The sequence below is a fragment of the Zalophus californianus genome, chromosome 4, assembly GCF_009762305.2.
Source record: "Zalophus californianus isolate mZalCal1 chromosome 4, mZalCal1.pri.v2, whole genome shotgun sequence".
NCBI lineage: Eukaryota > Metazoa > Chordata > Mammalia > Carnivora > Otariidae > Zalophus > Zalophus californianus.
In genome coordinates this window covers 23969038-23989248 of record NC_045598.1, presented here as the reverse complement: position 1 = coordinate 23989248, position 20211 = coordinate 23969038, and the positions used below count along the sequence as shown (strand labels likewise).

Here is a 20211-nt window from a genome sequence, read left to right as displayed (position 1 = left end):
GGGCGGGCCTGTGGGGTCTCAGTGTGCTCGGGCAGAGGGTGGGATTCTCGGGTGTGCGGGCGGGCGGCAGGCATGCGGGGGAGGTAGCCCGAGGAGCGGGGGAGCCCCCCCCCCCGCAGCGCACACATCTCAGCCCACTGAAGTCCTGAGGGAGGAGGCCTTTTGATTATCCTCTCCATTAACCTCCTGACCCAGGAAGTTCTTCCTCAGAGCTGAGTTCCATACCTGTCCTCTCCAGCTCTTGGGCACGTTTGTGATCTTACTGGGCTTGGAGGTGGCAAAGCCATTTCCGTGGTTCAGCCCAAAGGGCCTTTCCAGAGATACCGGTGGACCTCAGCGGGGAAGCAGGGAGAGTCTGTGAGGTTCTCAGGCAGAGGGGAGAAGGGGAAGGGACTGTGTGAGTGCTCTGCCTGGGCCAGGCTCTGTGCCGGGAACTCACTGGGAGGTTGAATGAGAAGGTGGACTCCATTGCACAGAGGGGGAAACTGAGACTCAGGGAGGGGGGATCACGGCTAATAACCACCTGCCCAGCCTGTGAGGTAAGGATCCTTCCAGGTCCCCTCCCAGAAGAGGCTCTCTCTGACTTAGCTTGGAATTGTGCTGTTTGCCTTATTTTATGGATGGGGAAGGATATTAAAATAAAGGGCCCCAGAGGTCTTATGTCACCACAGGAACCACGAGGGTCATACACACCCAGGGTGAAATTCCAGAATTGGTGTGAAGGGGGTGTCTGAAGGAGACTGATTGGAGGAGGGGGCTTGGGCAGGGTTTAGAGGTGGCTCAGTTGTACAGAAGCCAGGCTGTGTCTCCGAGGGTCTGGACATAGCACTTCTTGATGGGTCGGGGCTATGGAGGAGGGAGCAGCTGAGGACCAGGAGGTGGGATTGGGGGGTGGTATCTGAGCCCCCAGCTTCAAGAACACACAAAGGAAGGAGCAGCAAGTCAGATCCTGCCTGACACTTAGCTGGCATGTGCTAAGCCTCAAACAGCCAGCTACCTGTGTGTGTATTCACACGAGAGAGTACATTTGCATCTCTGTACAAGTGTACAAGTGGCTGGATCTTTACACCTTGTACATGTGAGTGCCTGTACCCTGGTGTGCGTATGAATTCACGCATCTGTGGCTTCACTGATCTGTGTGCGTGTCTGTGTGCGCATGTGTCTTCACATGCAGAATGCCTGGGAACACCTGTCTTTTCATGTGTCTGTGCATATGTGCTTTTGTGTGCATATCTGCATGGCACAGCAATGTTCCAGCTTCTGTGTGTGTGTGTGTGTAGATTCCTTACCCTGCTCTAAGTGGGGGAGGCAAGGCCAGTTATAATGAGCCCCCACCTTCCCTCTGCTGAGCTGCAGCTATGGCCTGAATTTTGCAGCCTGCTTAAAAATAATTGGGGGCAGCGGGGGGATTGGATGTCACTCATCATCAGCTCCCGGCTTCGCTGGTGCTGCAGCAGGCTGGGCGGGCTGGACAGTTTGGGACACGCATGATGTGGGGCAGGGAAGGCCAGGGCTCTTGTGTCCCTTTTTCAGTTCTGGCGGGAGGAGTGGAGACACAGCCTGTTCTGACTTCTGCCCAATAACTCCACATGGGTCTTTGGAGGAGGCTGGGGTGGCTCCTCCCCAGGAAATGAGCCTGCCTTGAGCTTGTCCCCCTATGCTCCCTTTCCCCCATGGCTGGGGAGGGGCAAGTGCAGGATCTGGGGCAGTGAGGAGTTCCACGGATGGTGCACAGGGATTGGAATTCTGGCTCCCACCCTCACCCCTCCAGCCACTGTTGAGGCTCCTAAAGAGCCAAGGGGAAATCTGTGCCTGGGGAGCCTCCGGGTCTTGGGAACATCTGGCCACACCTGTGAATTATCCTGTTTGTGACTCAGTTCCCAGGGCTAATGGCTTGTCCATCGGGCCTGAAGCCTGGGCAAGGAAGGGGACAGAGCAAGAGGCTATTGGTGGATGAGGGGGAACCCCAGGCTGGGGCTTCGGGTCCCGGCTTCCAATCCCAGCTGGATCACGCTTGTGTGATCTTGAGCAGGTCGCCTCCCCTTTTGGAGCCTCATCTTTTCTCCTCTAATGTGGAGCAACCAGGCTCTAGGGGCCCATCCAGGGCTGTGAGCTCTGCTGCCGGCATGGAGGAGGGAGGCAGTGGGGATCACCTCGGGGGCAGGGCTGGAAGCAGGACTGAGCCAGCCCAGGTGCCAGGCTCTGTTTTCTGGACAGCTAGGGTGGAGGCTGTGCAGGCTGTGGGCACTGGCCTGGCCCAGTGGGTGGGAGGGTGCCTGCAGGTGCCCTGCCCGCCAGGTTTTGTCCACTTGGGGCCTGACCGCCCTGTGTGTCTGTCAGGCTATGGCCTGAGCCCCTGGTTGCCTGCCCACACCTGGAGCACATTCACACCTGCTGGGGGTTCGGCTCAGCGCGGCACTTGGCGGGGAGGGAGAAATCAGTGAACTCTGCTCTCCACTCCTAGGAGCTTGAAGACTCCTGAGATGAACGAGCTAGCGCGGGGGAGACAACAGGGGATAGAGGTGCTGACTGGGGCTATGGGCTTGCAGGCAAGGGCTGCGGGAGCTGCGAGCTGCGCAATAGCTTGGTGGCCTTACTGGGGGTAGTGGGCCGTGAGCCAGGCCTTGGACGATAACCGCATGGCAGGAAGGGAAGAGGGGTTAAGGGGAATACTGCACCCATTTTGCAGGTGCCTCGCCCCGTTGTTTCCACCAGGAAATCCACCACAGCGGTACTCATGACGTTCATACTTGCGATGCCCTCCATGGGCATGGCTCAGGTGTGCGCAGCCCCTGGCACACCGCTGGTAACTCCTCCCCTTTCTCGCCCACTCAGTAAAAGCAAGCGAGTGAGAATGACATTGTTCCGGGAATAACCTTGAATTGCTCTGATTTATAAAAAAGCAAATCGTTGTCAAACATTGCTCCTTTGACAATTACCGCTGGATTACGCGTGACACGCCTCACAGCTGATCACGATACACTGCGACTGAGAACAAGGGTTCTGGAGAATTCCAGTTGGGTGGTGGGGATGGGGCTAGATCCAAGTGTCAGGCCGGATGCCTGTGGCGGGTGGGACTGACCGAGGAATCACAGGGTGACAGAGACAACAACGGATGTTTCTTAAGGGCTTCCAGAGTCAGGCACTCTCCCACGTGCCTACATTTTACAGGTAAGGGAACTGAAGCTCCAAGCAGTCGAGTCCCCTAAGACCACACAGGTGGATGTGGGTGACTTCAAAGTCTTCCCCCAGAGGCCCACCCCTGGCAGCGAGGAGGCCGCGGGAGACTGAGAGTAGTGCCTGGGACTGCTGACCGCCGTCTCTCTCCACAGGGCAAGGGACATAGGATGACCCCAGCCTGTCCCCTCTTACTATCTGTGATTCTGTCCCTGCGCCTGGCCGCCGCCTTCGACCCTGCCCCCAGCGCCTGCTCCGCCCTGGCCTCGGGCGTGCTCTACGGGGCCTTCTCACTGCAGGACCTCTTTCCCACCATCGCCTCTGGCTGCTCCTGGACCCTGGAGAACCCTGACCCCACCAAGTACTCCCTCTACCTGCGCTTCAATCGCCAGGAGCAGGTGTGCACTCACTTTGCCCCCCGTCTGCTGCCCCTGGACCACTACCTGGTCAACTTTACCTGCCTGCGGCCTAGCCCGGAGGAGGCGGTGGCCCAGGCGGAGGCAGAGGCGGGGCGGCCAGAGGAGGAGGAGGAGGCCGCAGCGGGGCTGGAACTGTGCGGTGGCTCGGGCCCCTTTACCTTCCTGCACTTCGACAAGAACTTCGTGCAGCTGTGCCTGTCGGCAGAGCCCTCGGAGGCCCCGCGCCTGCTGGCGCCTGCCGCCCTGGCCTTCCGCTTCGTTGAGGTCTTGCTCATCAACAACAACAACTCCAGCCAGTTCACCTGTGGTGTGCTCTGCCGCTGGAGTGAGGAGTGCGGCCGCGCCGCCGGCCGGGCCTGTGGCTTCGCCCAGCCGGGCTGCAGCTGCCCCGGGGAGGCGGGGGCCGGTCCAGCCACCACTACCACGCCTCCAGGCCCTCCGGCTGCCCACACTCTGTCCAATGCCCTGGTGCCTGGGGGCCCGGCCCCACCCGCTGAGGCCGATTTGCATTCAGGGAGCAGCAATGACCTGTTCACCACCGAGATGAGATATGGTGAGTCTGAGCAGGGCCCTGGTGGGGTTGGGTGTGCCCAGGGGGCCCTCTGGGGCCCGTCTTGGCAGATCCCCAGGCCATTCGTGTGGTCCTTCACCCGTGTCCCCTCTGTGTCTGTCCTTGTCCCGATGTTGGGGGACTTACTCTCGAAGAGTTTGCAGTCTAGGTGGGTGAATGAGGGGCAGAGATCGGCCAATGCGGTGTGGTGAACCCAGGGAGAGGACTCCACACACTGGGATCAGGGAAGTGTGCAATCAAGGAAGGCTTCCTGAAGGAAGTGATACAGGAGCAGAGATCTGAAGGACAAGTGGAAGCCAGCCAAGCCAAAGAAGCGGTGAGGGCATTCCGGGCAGAGGGAGCAGTGCCAACAAAGGCCCCAAGCTGGGAGTGACCGTGGCAGGTCCTGACACTGCAAGTTGACAAGTTTGCCTGGAGGCTGGAGAGTAGGCAGGGAGCAGGGATGTGTTCCTGTCCTCGCAGGTCAGTGATTTTTGGCAGTGGCCCCAGGGTCAGGGCAGAGGGCGGTGCCCGGGTGAAGAGGCCTGGGCTTCAAGGCTGCCTTGGAGGGCTGGGCTGGCTCAGCTCCCAGCATCCCCTCTCTCCCCCTCTGGGCCCATGTCTTCTGGGACCGAGGCTGCCAGCAGCTAGAGCTTCCTGCTGACTGGGCAAAAGCTCTGCGAGCCCTGAGTACCTACATGCTCTTGCTCCCGCCACAGCCACCTTCTGCCGGCCCTCCTTCCTGCAGCTTCAAGGCCCCTAGCCCCTCATCTGGATCCCGTGTGCCTGCTGCACAGTGCCAGGCCTGAGACTGGCCAGGGGGCCTGGCAGGGAGTGGGGTGGGGGGAGGCAGATCTGGGTTCTGGTCCTCAGCTCTGGTACTGAAAGGGAGTTCCCTTCCCTCTCCAGGCCTTGGTTTCCCCATTTGGGGTAACAGGTCCTGCAGGGCCTTACCAGCATGAGGATGTCATGCAGGGCTGGAAGTCAGAAGAGGCATCTAGATCTGCCTGAGAGTATTTACAGGGAGGCAAGGGGTCTTGTGTGAGGGCCACTAGGAGTGTTGGAGTATGACCTGTCCCCTCCCCTGCTTTGGAGGCCAGAGCCCTGGAGTTGGGCACTGCCTTTGACTGTTCCCTTGAGCGGATCCCACTTTTTGGCATCAGTTTCTTCATCTGTAAAATGGGGAGATATCTCTGAGTTAATTAGAGGGGCTAGTTATCATGACAGTGGCCTCTCCCAATGCAGTGTGGAGGGAGCTTTCAGCCTCCCCCAGGAAACATCTGGCACCATGCCTGTCCACGGCAAATGCCCAGTGGCCTTGCTCTGGCCTCTCCCCCTGGCCAGCTTGGCCTTTAACATTGGTCGATGAAGCCATCCGAGTGACAGCCGGGCCGTGGGCAGGTTACGGGCCCTGGAGGCCGGCCTGGGATTTAGTGCCTGCGGGAAGAAATTGAATTTCTCTTCTTTGTCGAACATCAGCGGAGAGCGCCAGGCGTTTATCAGGAGGTTTATGGCTCTTCCTGCCTGGTGGTCGCTGCCTATCACTCTGTGGGGGCCTCCCCCATTGTGCTCAGCAGAGGGCAGCCTCTTTTGTCTGGCTTTCCCTGTGGTCCCTTGGCCCAGTGGTCTGCAGTGGACGGAGCAATGCTTTACCCTCACGGGCGGGCACATCTGGGCAGGCTGCCATGTGGAGCACAGAGCCAGGAGCAGCCAGCTGGGCTTGGTGGAAGCCGGAAGCGGCAGTTGGTTGGTAGTTGGGGTGTCTTTGGGGGTCAGAGAGGGCTAGTGATGGGAAGGCCACCATGGTCCCCATCATCATCACAGCCTCTGCAGGGGCCTCTGAGACTGGGGATGGGTGGAGATTGGATGCTGCCTGTCCCTGGGCATGAGGCCTGGTATCATCTCTGAGCAGGGAGCCCCAGGCTCCCAGCTGTTCCACGTCTGACCTCAGCTCACGCCCCTTGTCCTGCTTGGCCTGTTTTCAGGCTCTTTGTGGGGGTTGCCTGCAGGGAGGGCCCTTGTGGGGAGTTGCCAGGGGGTGAGGTTACATCCGTCTTCCTAAGTGGGCTTGCACAGCACACTGCTGCCCAGACTTCCTTCCTCTCCCCTGGCAGGCAAGAGACTTTTCCCCTCTGCCATCTCCTCCCTTCTGCCCGATCTCTTAGAGGCAAGAGACAATGGACATATGGCTCAGGTCGTTCCATGTGGCAGGGGACGTCTGAGGGCCAGGGCATCATCAGGGCTCAGGGCACTTTGTGCCTGGTGGCAGCGCCGCCCCCAGCCCACCAGGCCGGCTGGACACAGGTACCAGCCACGGGAGAACCGGCTCACATGTGGAACTGCCAGATGGAGGACAAGATTGGTGGGGATGGGGGTGAGCAGGAAGAGGAGGACCCTTGTCCCAGCCCCTCTGCTAGGTACTGCAGCAGGGGAGTTGTGCTCCCCTTCCCTGGGACACCCGGAGTAGAGTCAGTGGCACAGCCAGGTGGAGTGGGGCTGGGTCGCTACTGGAAGAGCCCCGAGGCCGGGAGCTGGTGGGCTGCGCGGGAGTGCAGTGCCCGGACCCGCCTCAGAGCCGAGTGCGTTTGACAAGAGGGTACAGGCGCCTGTTAATTTCACGCAAACTGCCTTTGATAGATCTCTTGTTATTTTTGGTGAGTTGAGCCATAAATTTGTGCCATCTTGCTGCCGCAATCTGTTAAGTGGGGAGAGAGGAAGAAAGGGAAGGCAGGCAGGAAGGAGCTCGGCGGATGCTGGCTGAGGCCGGGGCAGGAATCGGGGGGAAGAGGTAGAGCTGTCACCCTGCAGTTCTTGCCCCACAGACCCTCCAGACCTGATGAGGCGCTGGCCGGGGGGTTCGCTGTGCTGAGTGATACCCGGGAGAGGGGTTCTTTCGCTCTGGCAGCCCTCCCCCTCCTCTCCCACACACCCTGCCCTCCCCAGAGCCACTGTCCCATCCTTGGCTGGTTGCTGCTCACCCACCTCCCCATCATCCAGGCTCCATTCCTGAGGCAAGAGTTCAAATCCCCACTCCGCCACTGCTGCTGGGTGACTTGGACAAGGGGGCTGCCCCTGGGGGCCTCAGGACCTCCCGTCATCTGTGCATCACTTCCCTGATCCAGCCCCCAGACTCCCCATCATGGCCCAGACTCTTTTTTTTCTTTTTCTTTTTTAAAGATTTTTATTTATTTATTCATGAGAGAGAGAGAGAGAGAGGCAGAGGGAGAAGCAGGCTCCCTAGGAGCAGGGAGCCCGATGCGGGACTTGATCCCAGGACTCTGGGATCATGACATGGCCCAGACTCTTGAGCCTGGCCTTCCAGCCCCACCCCAGACCCCGCTGCCCCCTGCTATTCAGCCTTCGCTCTGAATCTGTCCTGCCTTTGACCGGGGCTCCTCACTGGCTCCCCGAGCCCCTGCTTTCTGGACTCCCTGCCTTTGCTTGGGATGTTTCCCTCACCTGGATTGCCCTTTGCCCTTGGTTATCCAGATCTTCCCCATTCTTCCCAGCGCTGTTCAAGCCCTGTTTCCTCTGGGAAGCTACTTCCACCTGCCCAACCCAGTCCTCGATTGGTCCTTCTCCTCCCAGCGCTCAGGCCCTGCTGTCCTCTTTTGGCCAGCCTTGTCTGGTGGCAGGAAGTGCAGCCTTACCTTCTTGTTTGGGGCTCAGACATTGGGGAGGCTGGGCCTCTCTCAGGGCGGGAGACCCCTCCTGGGCAGGGAAACCTAGCATAGGCTGTACATTTCCTGGAAGGACCTTCCAGCCCCAATCTGTGCTGCTGGAGCTCTGTGTGCTACGTCACAGGATGGGGAGGGGGGCCCAGATTCCTGAGACATCTCAGCAGGGACCCAGTCGCAGCCCATCCAACATGCACATCTTCATGTCTTTATCAGGGTGGAGTTTGTGCCAGGCCTTGGGTTGGCTCTGAGTGAATGAGATCTGAGGTGAACCAGACACACCTCCTGCCCTCTGATGGGGGAGAGGGACCACTAGTGTACGGCTTTAAGGTCAAGGCCACAGGCCGAAGTCGCCCAGCCCTGGGTTCAGTTCCCAACCCCACTACTGACTAGCTGTGTGACTGTGGGCAAGTTTTTTCACCTCCATTTTATCACCTGTAAAATGGGGCTAGTAGAGCTATTCACAGAGTAATAGTGAAGATTCAGCAAGAGACTGTGGGTCAGTGCTTAGCACAGTGCCTGGCACATGGTAAATCCCTAATAAATCACTGCGTGTTGTCCTGATTTAGGGCAGTAGGTACGATGTACATGGGCCGGATGTCAAGGGAGCAGGAAGAGTGAGGGATTCAACCACAAAGGGGTGGGAAGGCTGTCTAAAGGAGGTGATTCTGAGTTGGGTTTTGAGGAAGGAATAGGAGTTCACTGGCCCGTGAAATATTTTTTAATTGAATCACTTTTAAAATTTAATATATTAGGAAGAAATTTCACATCATAAGTGGAAAAGGAGTATCACTTATTTGAAGTAGAAGATAACAGAAGAGACAACCATAGTGAAAACAAAGCGACGGTAGTAAATTCTCGCTAGCTGCTCGTCTCACCTCTCGATTTGTTAGAAAGAGAAATGAGCCCGTGCTGGGGACGTGTTGAAGGCTCGGACTGCACAGAGACTTTATCTTGCGTGCATTTGGAAGGATTAAAAGTAAAGCAACCGTATAATTTATCATCTAAACTGGGACATTTGTGAGGTTTTAAAGCAGGGGAAGGGGTCCTATTACTTGCATCAGGGCAGGCATGAACAAGACCGCCCCAGGCAGATAGATTGGCAGGAAGTCACCCTAATTAAAAAAGAGACCTGGAAGGGGGAACTGCCTCAGTCCATGATCCAGGGTTGTTTAATGGCACGTTTGTGAGCCTCCCCAAGTCATTTCCTACCACATGCTTTGGGCAACCCTGCAGGAGGGAGCAGCCCATGCAAGGACATGGAAGTGTGAGCGTGTGGGTACAGGGAGGTCTAGTAGACTGGCATTACTGGGCAGTAGCCCCGGTGGTGGGAAATGGGGTCAAGGCTCTGGGACCCTGCCCCCATTGGCCGAGGGCCTTAAGGCAGCAAGAAGTTGGGTGTCATGGGGGAGGCCAGATGAGGTCGGATGAGTCAGGTGTGGTCCCTGCTCTCCAGGAGCTCCTGGCCACACGGGGGAGGTGGCAGGGCCCCAGCTCACTCTGTTGGGAGGCTGGGCAGATAGGCCAGCAGCTTGGGGGAGGAAGTCATCGGCAGGGAACTGGCATTCTGGCTGGGCATCTGCTCTCATGGGGATACCCAGTTGCATTGGACTGCAGAGGTAGAGCTTGGGGTTTTCAAAGCCATCTCCCGGTACCCCCTCCCCGTGGGGTTCTGAGGCACTGCTGGGGGTGGGAAGCCGTGGAGAGACATGACAGAGCCCTGTTTCAAGGGGATCTGTTGGTGCCTACTCAGGGCCTCAGGGCCAGCCTCAGGGAGGATGTAGAGAGCCCTGGGAGGGAGGACTGCTTTGTAAATCGCACTGCTCTCCCCGTGGAAGTGATGATTATCGTGGTTATTTTTAACACATTCATGACAAAGGAGGCTGAGGGGGCTGCACTGTGTGGGGTTTGGGGGCAGGGTCTGCAGAGCATGGTGTAGCAGGTGTCTGTAGTCTGCTCAAATGGCAGAGAGCCTGAGCCCACCCTATCTGCCAGTGCCGGTGGGGAGGGGGGAAGCAAGAGTGGCTTCTGTATGACTGGGGTAGGGGAACGCTCAGGGATATCTGGCCCATGTTTGCTGAATGCCTGTCTTCTGTCTAGCTGCTCAGAGCTAGGCCCTCTGTGCAAGAGGAGCGAGGGACACTGAGACCCTCCCATAGTGGCCACAAGAGGGACGAGCCCAGGATACTCAGAGCTGCAGAGGGCGGCAGCCTAGGGTCTCAGCCACAGAAGGGACCAGCATAGCCAAACTCCTGTGTGGTCAGCCTAGGAAGGCTTTCTGGAGGAGGCAGCATTTAACATGTAGAGGATTTTGGCAGATTGAGGTGGAGGAGGGGCATTCCAAGGGAAGGAAACACCAAATGCAGAGAGGAAAGCACGTAGATAACAAGAAGAAGGTGGCATTCCCTTTCCATGGAGAGCTTATTGTATTCAGGCAGTCCATATCTCTTGGTTCATTTAATTCTGAACCTGTAGTAGGATATATCATTTCTATTTTCAGTTGGAGATGTTTAAGCTCCGAGAGGTGAGGCCACTTGCCCAAGGGCACACAGCAAGACTCTGGTGGAATTGGGAATCAAATCTGCATCTGTCTGGCTCTTAAAAGCTACGTCCTTCTCACAGGCCCACATGACCTTGCAGCGTGCTTGGCTGCCTGGTGGGGAGAGGAAAACAGGACTGGACAGGTCATCAGGGGCCAGCGCATGCTGGGCTCTGAGGTTTACACTGGTAGCAGTGGGGAGCTGCTGAAGGTTCCTCAGCAGGGGAGGCGGAGTGTGTGTGGTTTGAGCTGGGCTCCCAGGGGATCACTTTGGAGGCTACAGAAGAGAATCAGTCTCTCGGGTGGGGAGTGGGGAGTGGATATGCAAAGGAACAATTAGAAGGTGGTGTGAAAACAGGATAACAGTAGCAGGTGTGAGGGGCTTTCGGGGGGGGGGGGCGCGAGCAGGTGGGCGGAAATGACTCAAGGTCCCATGGGAATTAAGAAAGGCGTCTCTGAGGAGGTCCAAGTTGGACTGCATTTTGTTAGAGCCAGCGCCGTTCAGTAGGAAGAGCGTGGCCTCCGGAGGAGTCAGGCAGGCCTGGGTTCGAATGTCACTCAGCCTCTCTCGGGCAGGCGACCTCAGAGCCACTGTCCTCATTAGTAACACGGGAGAACCCATCCTCATGAGGATGAGATGAGGCGAGGTAGGGTGCACGGTGACTGGCAAGTAGGGGTTGTGTAGTAAATGTTACCTTATTCAAAACAAAACAGAGCAGTTAGGAGGTCAGCAGGGCTTGAGCAGGGAAGCGGGTTCCAGGCACTAGGTCTGACCCGCCCAGGGCGGGTTCCCGGGTGAAAAAGCCAATAGATTGCAGGACTGTGAGCATCCGAGCCCTGGGTCCTCCAAGCTCGTGCTGCTCCCTGGACAAGACACTTGGAAGTTCTAGGGGTGCTCACACCCCCTCCAACAGGACCCCCTCTTGTCCTGTTGGCTCAGCTGCCTCTTAGACTCCCCCAGTGGGGGCCCCGAGCCGGCTGGGGCCTGCACATGCTATATGCTGAATAAACGTGGTTTCAGTGGGTAACTCCTCTGGTCTTACCTGTGTTCCTCCCCTTCAGGCAGAACTGCCTTTCATCTGTGGGGGACATGAATTGCTGGCTTCCCTTCTGAGGGAAGTGGGATGGGAGTGGAAGAGGGGGCAGTCAGTGTCGGCACCGTGGCCTTGGCCTTGTCCCCACCCCCCATCTCTGGTCCAGCCCAGGAGGCCTGGAGAGGGACTCAAGAGCTGGGCCTGTGACGCGTTCTGATTTTCAAATCGGGTGGATTCTAGAAACCACCGACATCACCTCTGGTTCCATCTTGGGGCTGGCCAGCAAAGGGTTGGTGCACAGTTTGTAGAGGCCATGGAGACCACAGGAAGTGGTGGGCGTCTGCGGCGAGCGGGTCAGACGGCTCTCTCATCACGTCCAGGTTTGCTGGCCCTCCTGGATGCCAGGCTGACGGCTGGGGATTGCCACAGACACAGAGTGAGGGTCTAGATGCCAAGGCAGGAGCTAGTTGTTGGGATTCTCAGCTGGATTTGTGATAGGTTGGGCAGCGTCTGCAGAATGTTTACTAGGACCTGGGTGTCAGGATGGGGCCTGGTCTAGGTGGAGGACTGCTGGGCGGAGCTGATCCTCAAGATTTACAAGGGACCATATCCAGTGACCCCCGTGGGGTCGTGGGGTGGGGGAGCTAGGAGCTGCATGTTCGTTGGCGTTTATCGGTATGCCTCTGGGCCGGATCCAGGGCCAGTGTTCACTGTGCTCAGGAAGATGGCTTCCACGGCCTGCTTCCAAAGGGCCCACGGGCCCAGGGAGGTTCAGACGGTCGGAGGGTGGAATCCTCTGTGGCGACAGGGCACACAGAGGAGGGGACAGCTGACTCTGCCTGGGGGGGTGGGGGATGAGGAAGACTTCATAAATGAGAAGCCACGTGAGCTGGATTTTGAAAATCAGGTAGAAGTTCTCGAGGTGAAAAAGGTGGGAAACAAGCAGGTAGAGATTTGAGAAGAAATGGTGGTCCCATATTGGATGAGCTGACTTTGAGGGCCCCTCATCAGGAGACCTGTTCAGAAGGCAAGAGGCTACACAGGAGCGAAGCCCAGCGTGGGGTTGCTGTGGGTAATGCTTCGGGAGCAGCCATTCAGAGGGGCTAAATTAAACCTGGGGGTAGGGGGTGTGTGGGGGGGTGCAGTGGAAACCCGACAAAGCGTGGCTGCCCGGTGTGGGAAGCAGCAGGAAGATGGAGCAGTCGAGGAGACTGAGATGGAGGAGCCAGACAGGTAGGAGGAAAGCAGGAGAGTTGGGGAGGGGAGTGTTTCAAGGCGGGAAGAGTCAACAGGACCCCGTGCTGCCGAGGGGTCAAGTGGGACGAAGCTGCAAGCGGCCATAGGATTTAGCAATAAGGAGGGCGCTGATGACTTTGTCAAGAACAGTTTCAGCAGAAAGATGTGGTCAGAAGCCAGACTGCAGTGGATTACCAGGCGAGGTGACATTTGAGCCAGGATGTGAGCGGCAGGTGAGAAACTAGAGTGCCAGCTGTGGAACACTTATTGATGGGGAGGAGGAGCCGGGGGTGGGGGGACAGTAGCTGGAGGAGGAAGGAGGGCTCCCCCCAGAATGGAGGTCCATTCTTGGGTGGCCATGAGAAGACCATGCTGACCAAATGCTGAGCCAGAGGGTAGTGGGTGGGGCCCTCCTGGAAGGTGGGAGGGGGAGAAGCAGGGCCAGGGTGGGCAGGTGGGTGGGTGGGGAGGGGCTGGCCTTTGTAAGAGGGACTGCAGGGAATTTGGGAGTTGGATGTCTGGGACAAGAAGTCAGGGGTGAGGGTTGGGGGGGCTCCTATGTCACAGCGTTTGCTTTCTCTGTAAAGGAGCTCCTTGCAGAGCTCGAGGGAGCAGAGATGAGCTCAAGGAGAGAGGTCAAGGTCTGGCACGGCGAAGGTGGGGAATGGGGAAGGCAGGGAGCCGGGGAGTGCTGCTGAGAAGCCCCAGGCGCCCAGCGGATATGCAGCCCTGAATCTGTCCTGGTGCCAGTTGGCACAGCTGTGGATTTCTTCAGCAGCCTGGGGGTGGGCGTGGAGAAGGCGGCTTGTCACAAGGCTCCGGGGCTGGGGACTGGCTGAGCGGGTGTGGTGGAAGGGCTGGGTGAAGGGATTCAGGAATGGCCAAGCATGGCATGGGCACCTTCTCTGTGGTCCTGCTGGAGGCAGGGCCCAAAGTGAGGCCAGGAGGCGTTGCAGATGCCGTTTAAAGGGAGGAGGCCCCGGGGAGGGGGGCTGAAGGTTGGCAAGTGAGGGTGCACAAGAGGTGCAGGTTGTGAGGGGAGGAGGAGATGGTAAAAATAAGCCAGATGGGTCCTGCCTTCTGGAGCATTCACCACATGCCAAGCAGGGTGCCAAGGGCTTCATGGCCCCCCTCTCAGGGAGTCCTCAAGTCAGCCCTCAAGGGAGGGGGTATTCCGAGTACTGTTCTACAGAGGGGAAAACAGAGAGGCAGACACTTGCCCAAGGTCACACAGCTGGTCAGTGTCCGTGCCCCAGTTGGGACATGGGGCATGACTCCAGAGTTGTCCTGAGCTGGTGGAGAAGTTTTGGGGAGGATGTGGATTGAGTTCTGTGACTAGTGGCTGAAATGGAGGGAGGGGTCCTGGAGTTGAGACCGGAAGCTGGGCTGAGTGGCACTTCAGGGCCCCCTGCCCAGCAGGTTTGCTCAAGGTGGTCCTCTTGGCGCCTGGTTGGACAAAGCTTTCTCTCGGACTCAGAGCCTGGACTGGGCCGCAGGGGGGCAGGAAGAGCATAGCCCTCTTGGGTTCCTTCAAACACCGTGCCTGCCTGGTGCTGACCTGGCTTTCCGATATAGAAGAGGTCCTGGGGCTGGGGGCCAACACTACCTTCTAGTCTGGGGACAGCATGGGCTGAGTCCTGTCCCAAATGCTATTCCCACCTGCCCAGCAGCCCCTACATGGGCTGGGTCTTGCTCCTCTGTGCTCATGTCAGCTCCCATGCATGTTCCCTAGCCTGTGGGAGAGGGCCTGGATGAGCTCATGTCTGAGCAGGAGGGGCCAGCTTTGGAGAATGGGAGCTCCCAGCCCCTCCTCCAGCACTGGTGGTGCTTCCAAGGCCTAGACCAGACACATAAATCAGGATGGTCAGCTGAGAGCCTGCTGAGGCTGAGGCTGAGGCGGCAGCGGCCTCCGGGAGCACCTGCTGCTCTCCCAGCCACAGGGGCAGGGGGGAAGAGGGTCTGCGAGGTTGTAGGCACCTGCCCGAGGTCCTGGGGTCTTAGAGGAGCAGCATTCTGACCTGGGCTTCTAGGTCACAGTCCAGTGATGCATGGGGAGCAGAATCCAGGCCTGATACTCAGCCCCTGGCTTGGCATGAGTCACGTCCCGGAAGCAGGCATGGGGGGTGGTCTGTTTGTCAGCCTGAAGAGTCAGTCCCGTGAGGGGAAAGAGCCTGGGCCTCAGGCTTACCAGGCTGTGTGCTCTTGGACAAGTCACTTCCCCTCTCTGGTCCTCAGTGTCCTCATCTTTAAACAGAGACAGTGGTCCCTGCCTCCCAGAGGAGGATTGGAGGAGCTAGGTATGGATAGCCCATGGCCCAGAAGCCTCCTGGAGCCCGTCGATGTGAGCGGCCACTCCTCTCCAGTCTCCCTCAGTCCAGCTGAGGCAAAAGGAGAAGACGGTTGTAAGGCTGTGGGCGAGTCCTGTGTGGCCTTCTGAGCCTCAGTTTCCTTATCTGTGAAATGATAGTGGTGGGGCAGGGGCAAGGACTTGATGCTCACTCAGCATCGCCTGCAGTCGGTTCCAGACCGTCGGGCTGAGGAAGAGCAAGGCTGCCCTCTCTGCGCCACTCTGGCAGGACAGAGCTGGCCTTTGCTGAGCCCCCGCCACCACCTCCGTGTTCCAGGTGAGGAGCCGGAAGAGGAACCGAAGGTGAAAACCCAGTGGCCAAGGTCTGCAGATGAGCCTGGGCTATACATGGCGCAGACAGGTAACTCGGGCCCGCCTCCCTTCCTTTGTGGCGGGGGCCCGACGGTGTGGCGTCTGGTGGCATGTGTGCTTGGCGTGTGCCCGTCTGTGTCTGTGTCCTAGAGCTCAGTCACATCTCTGCCACGTGAGGCCTGTGGGCAGGGATGGGCGGGCTTGACAGGCTCTGAAGAGCCTGTCACTTGGGGTCAGGGTAGGAGGATCCCTAGGAGGCTGAGTGCTTGGGAGGTGCCCCCTGCCGCCGACGCTGTCCCTCTCTCGTAGGCGACCCGGCGGCTGAGGAGTGGTCCCCGTGGAGCGTGTGTTCTCTGACGTGTGGGCAGGGTCTGCAGGTGCGGACCCGCTCCTGCGTGTCCTCCCCCTATGGGACCCTGTGCAGCGGGCCCCTGCGGGAGACCCGGCCCTGCAACAATTCAGCCACCTGCCCAGGTATGCCCATCCTCCTGCCTGCTCTGCCTGCAGGGGTAGGTCCTGCCTGGGACTTGGGCAGGTTCATCTTCCAAAGATGGTGGGTTGCCTCCTTTTTTTATTCAGCAAACTTGACTGTCCCCCACACCATGCCCAGCCCCACACAGGGCACTGGGGACGCAGATGAATCAGACCAGGGCCCGCACCAGTGGGCTTGGTTCTGGGCCCAGCACTCCCTTGATGCCTGTGTCCCGGTAATCAAGGCTCATCTTTTTACCCCCATTGCCCTCTGTGTTCCCTACGCTCTGGCCATACCAGCGCCTCTTGCACTCTCCCATCCCCCTGCATTGGCTTATTCTTATCCTCTCCCCACCTTGGCTATTACAATTCAGCCTGCCCTTCAAGATCTAAGACAAATGACACGTCTTTTTTTTTTTTTTTAATGAAACCTTGCCTGACCATCCCCTCCCTCCTCTGATGCCCCATCCCAGTCCCCAGGGAGCCTCCTCAGTCCAGCATGGAGTACTGAGAATGTGCATGCGCCTGCCTGGGACAGGTGGTCTGCCATGGGGAGGTGGGGGGCCGCTTCAGCCAGTCCTGTTCCTTGTTCCCTGAGGGAGTGCAGCAGTGCCTAGACCATGACCAGCTCCTGGCCGTGGACTTAGAGTAGGGCTACCTGGGAAGGGGTCTTGGCACCCGGGGGTGTGGCAAGAGCTTGCAGAAGGCTGGGGCAAAGCTGTGTTCTGGAGTGTGAGCTCTCTGTGTCACTGTCCATGTAGAGGTTCATGTCTCTTTGTGTGTCCATGCGCTTGGGGTCGGGATGGGCACTACTCTTGCCCCAGGCCTGTCATGTTGGATTCTTGCTTTGGGTCTGGGGATCGGGAGGGCTCGGGCGGATTTTGAGCCCTTTCCTGGGCTTTCCTGTGCCCCCAGGAGAGGAGGAGCCCCGGCTCCCTTCCTGGGTCGGTCTTAGTCTCCCTGTCCTGGTGTCCACAGGAGGTATCCTGTGTGAGTTGGGACTAGAAGCCTGTGTCTTCCATTTCCTCCCCCCAAAGGGCGGAGTCCTGGGGCCCAGTGCAGAGCCAATGAGGAGCTGTTGCAGAGCTGCCGGAGCTCCTGATTGGTGGGCGGATGGGCAGTGGGCGGGGCCAAGGTGCCGCCCAGCCACCGGCCACGTGCTTCCTTGCAGTGCACGGCGTGTGGGAGGAGTGGGGGTCCTGGAGCCTGTGCTCCCGCAGCTGCGGGCGGGGGTCCCGGAGCCGGATGCGGACCTGCGTGCCCCCCCAGCACGGCGGCAAGGCCTGCGAGGGTCCCGAGCTGCAGACTAAGCTCTGCAGTATGGCCGCCTGCCCGGGTCAGTAGCGCCCGTGGGCTTCCAGGCGGGCGCTGCCCAGCCGGGTGGGGGTCGGGAGACCCAGGGGAGGCAGTCAGGTCCAGTGCCCTGCCCTTGGGGGCCCATGAACTTGAACCAAGCATGGGGAGACTGGCGAAGCGTACCTGCCAGCGTGGGAGGTGATGTGCCCCGGCCCTGACTTGGGGTTGGCACACAGTAACCCCTACAGAAGAAGGCTGCCCCTTCCCCTATGCCCTGTGATACCCTCGCTGTTCATTGCCCTTTGGTGCTCATGGCCAGCCTGGCTGTGAGGGGACACAAATCTGGGCTTAAGAGTGGGCAGAGATCCAGAGGTGTCCCTGGGGCCCATTTCCCTTACCAAGAGAGAGCAAGTGCCGCCTTGGTGCTGAGTGCAGAGGTATCCTGCGTTTCTGGAGCTGGTGACAGGCAGGCAGGACCAGGCCCAGGCACCACCTGCTCACTGCAGCCCCCCTTCATCCACCCCTCTCCCGTGGGTCTGGCCTCGTTCAAGTCTGAATGCCTAACAGGCTCTGCCATCTCCCTGCCCCCGCTGGTCCCCACAGCCCTTGCTCAACGGCCACCCCTGCTTGTGTCTCCCCATGCAGTGGAAGGCCAGTGGCTAGAGTGGGGTCCCTGGGGCCCGTGCTCCACATCCTGTGCCAACGGGACCCAGCAACGCAGCCGGAAGTGCAGTGTGGCGGGCCCAGCCTGGGCCACATGTACGGGGGCCCTCACAGACACCCGCGAGTGCAGCAACCTCGAGTGCCCGGGTGAGTACTCAGAGCCGGGGGGGCAGGTGGCAGCCCGGCCCCCGGGGGGCAGCTGGGGCCACTCACGCCCCCCTTCTGCAGCCGCAGATGGCAAGTGGGGGCCGTGGAACGCGTGGAGCCTGTGCTCCAAGACGTGTGACACAGGCTGGCAGCGCCGCTTCCGCATGTGCCAGGCCACGGGCGCACAGGGCTACCCCTGCGAGGGCACCGGAGAGGAGGTGAAGCCTTGCAGTGAGAAGAGGTGTCCAGGTATCGGCCACAGGACGCTAGGGGGTGGAGGGACAAGCCTGTGGGCCTAGCTGAGCCCCTCCACTGTCCCCACAGCCTTCCACGAGATGTGCAGGGACGAGTATGTGATGCTGATGACGTGGAAGAAGGCAGCTGCTGGCGAGATCATCTACAACAAGTGCCCCCCCAATGCCTCAGGTGAGCGGTGGGGTGGCTGTCCCCGAAGCCCCCACCCCCGCCTTTCCTGCTCACTCCCTTCTGCCCCCCCCCCCCACCTGTTTGAGCCTCCGTGCTCAGGTGTGGAGTGAAGCGAGTAGGAGTCCGGCCCCCACACCCAACCCCGTGGCCCGTCCTGTCCCCCTGCAGGGTCTGCCAGCCGCCGCTGTCTCCTCAGTGCCCAGGGCGTGGCCTACTGGGGTCTGCCCAGCTTTGCCCGCTGCATCTCCCACGAGTACCGCTACCTGTACCTGTCCGTGAGTGCGCCCCGCTGGGCTGGGGTGGCGCAGGATCTGTCCCAGGCTCGGGTAGGGGGTGGAGGGAGCTTGGCTTCCTGCTCTTGCCCGTGTGCCTCGGCATACGTATGCTGTGCCCACCTCTGCCTGCCTGTGTCTGTCCTTGCCCCACGCACTCCTACTCATCCCTCAGGGCCTGACTCTCGAGTGTCTTCCCTTGTTCCTGGCGCCTCCTTCTGTTGCTCCTCTGGTCCCCCGAGCCTCCCAGTTGTGAGGTGTAGTGAATGCTCATCGATATGTCTGTGTCCCGTTAGACTGGGAGCTCCTTAAAGGCAGAGGCGAAGTTGGATTTATTTCCGTGTCCGCAGTGCTCAGCCCAGGGCCTGCTGGGGATGCTAGGAATGTTGGCAGTGAATGTGGCCTGGGTGTCATGCGTGTCTGACTGTATTTGGTACTTGTGTGTTTGCACTCGGAGCTCGTGTTTGAAAGAGGGAGTGATAGTGAGGGTGCGTTACACTTCGGAGCGTGCATGACCCCTCTGGGATGGGGAGGTGCCTTGTCCCTGTACTGTGCTTGTCATCTTTTATGTACACATCTGAGCGCTTCCCTTCTCTAGCTGTTTCTATTTTGGTCTTTTTCAAGTATCTTTAGGTCTTTTTCTTGGACCCTGTCTCCTATGAGCCCCTTTGAGCAGCTCTCTCTGACCTGTTCCCCCTCTTGGATGCAAGCAGTGGGTGGACTGGAGTGGGATGGGCCCAAGGCCGGTCCCAGCTCCTGACCCCGTGGTGACAGCAGCCCACCTGTCGCCTGCAGCTTCGGGAGCACCTGGCCAAAGGGCAGCGCATGCTGGCAGGGGAGGGCATGTCCCAAGTGGTGCGCAGCCTGCAGGAGCTGCTGGCCCGGCGCACTTACTACAGTGGGGACCTGCTCTTCTCCGTGGACATTCTAAGGAATGTCACTGACACCTTCAAGAGGGCCACCTATGTGCCCTCGGCGGACGACGTGCAGGTACCGCCCTGCCCCACCAGAAGGAAGGAGGGCACCCTAGACTGCAGTGGGGGGTTGGGCCCCTGTGGTGGAGTCTACAGAGGTGACGTGTGTGATTATATGGGGGGGAAGCCACCATCCCTGGGGATGGGACCTCCTGACACCCACGGCTCTTGCCCCCAGCGCTTCTTCCAGGTGGTGAGCTTCATGGTGGATGCAGAGAACAAGGAAAAGTGGGATGATGCTCAGCAGGTGAGGGGCTGGACTTCCAGGCCTTTTTCCCCAGGACCCACCCCTGCCTCGGACCCTTATATACTCTCTGTCTCCAGGTATCCCCTGGCTCTGTGCACCTGCTGCGTGTTGTGGAGGACTTCATTCACCTGGTGGGCGATGCCCTCAAGGCCTTCCAGAGCTCTCTGATTGTCACAGACAACCTGGGTACCGGGAGGCAGGCTAGGGAGCGGGGGCTGGATCGGGTAGAACCCAGGCCGCTGTGGGGGAGGGGTGGTTTCTGAGGGCTCTTCCTATTTTTCTGTCTCTCTGGGTCCTCTCTTTCCCTCATTTAACCCCATCTTTGTATCTCTGTCCCTGTCTCTTCCCCACCCCACCCCCCGGGGTTGTTTCTCTGTGTGCGTGTCCCCCACCCGTGTGTTCGTACCAACCTCGCTGTCTGCGT

The 20211-nt window shown here is 59.3% G+C and overlaps 1 protein-coding gene across 9 annotated transcripts in view; it reads left to right on the top strand.

Moving 5' to 3' along the window:
- ADGRB2 (adhesion G protein-coupled receptor B2) overlaps nt 1-20211 on the top strand; it is a 36602-nt gene that overhangs the window by 3641 nt on the left and 12750 nt on the right. For 4 of the 9 annotated variants that reach the window (XM_027582030.1, XM_027582017.1, XM_027582070.1 and 1 more), the window contains exons 2-12: nt 3333-4149; nt 15257-15340; nt 15601-15765; nt 16934-17098; nt 17704-17868; nt 17950-18117; nt 18193-18294; nt 18463-18569; nt 19362-19556; nt 19719-19787; nt 19865-19973. In XM_027582030.1, coding sequence (XP_027437831.1) covers nt 3348-4149; nt 15257-15340; nt 15601-15765; nt 16934-17098; nt 17704-17868; nt 17950-18117; nt 18193-18294; nt 18463-18569; nt 19362-19556; nt 19719-19787; nt 19865-19973 — 2131 coding nt within the window. In that variant the 5' untranslated portion in view covers nt 3333-3347. The remainder of the gene's footprint in view (nt 1-3332; nt 4150-15256; nt 15341-15600; nt 15766-16933; nt 17099-17703; nt 17869-17949; nt 18118-18192; nt 18295-18462; nt 18570-19361; nt 19557-19718; nt 19788-19864; nt 19974-20211) is intronic. The other 5 variants (XM_027582055.1, XM_027582036.1, XM_027582079.1 and 2 more) reach the window with 3 other exon arrangements.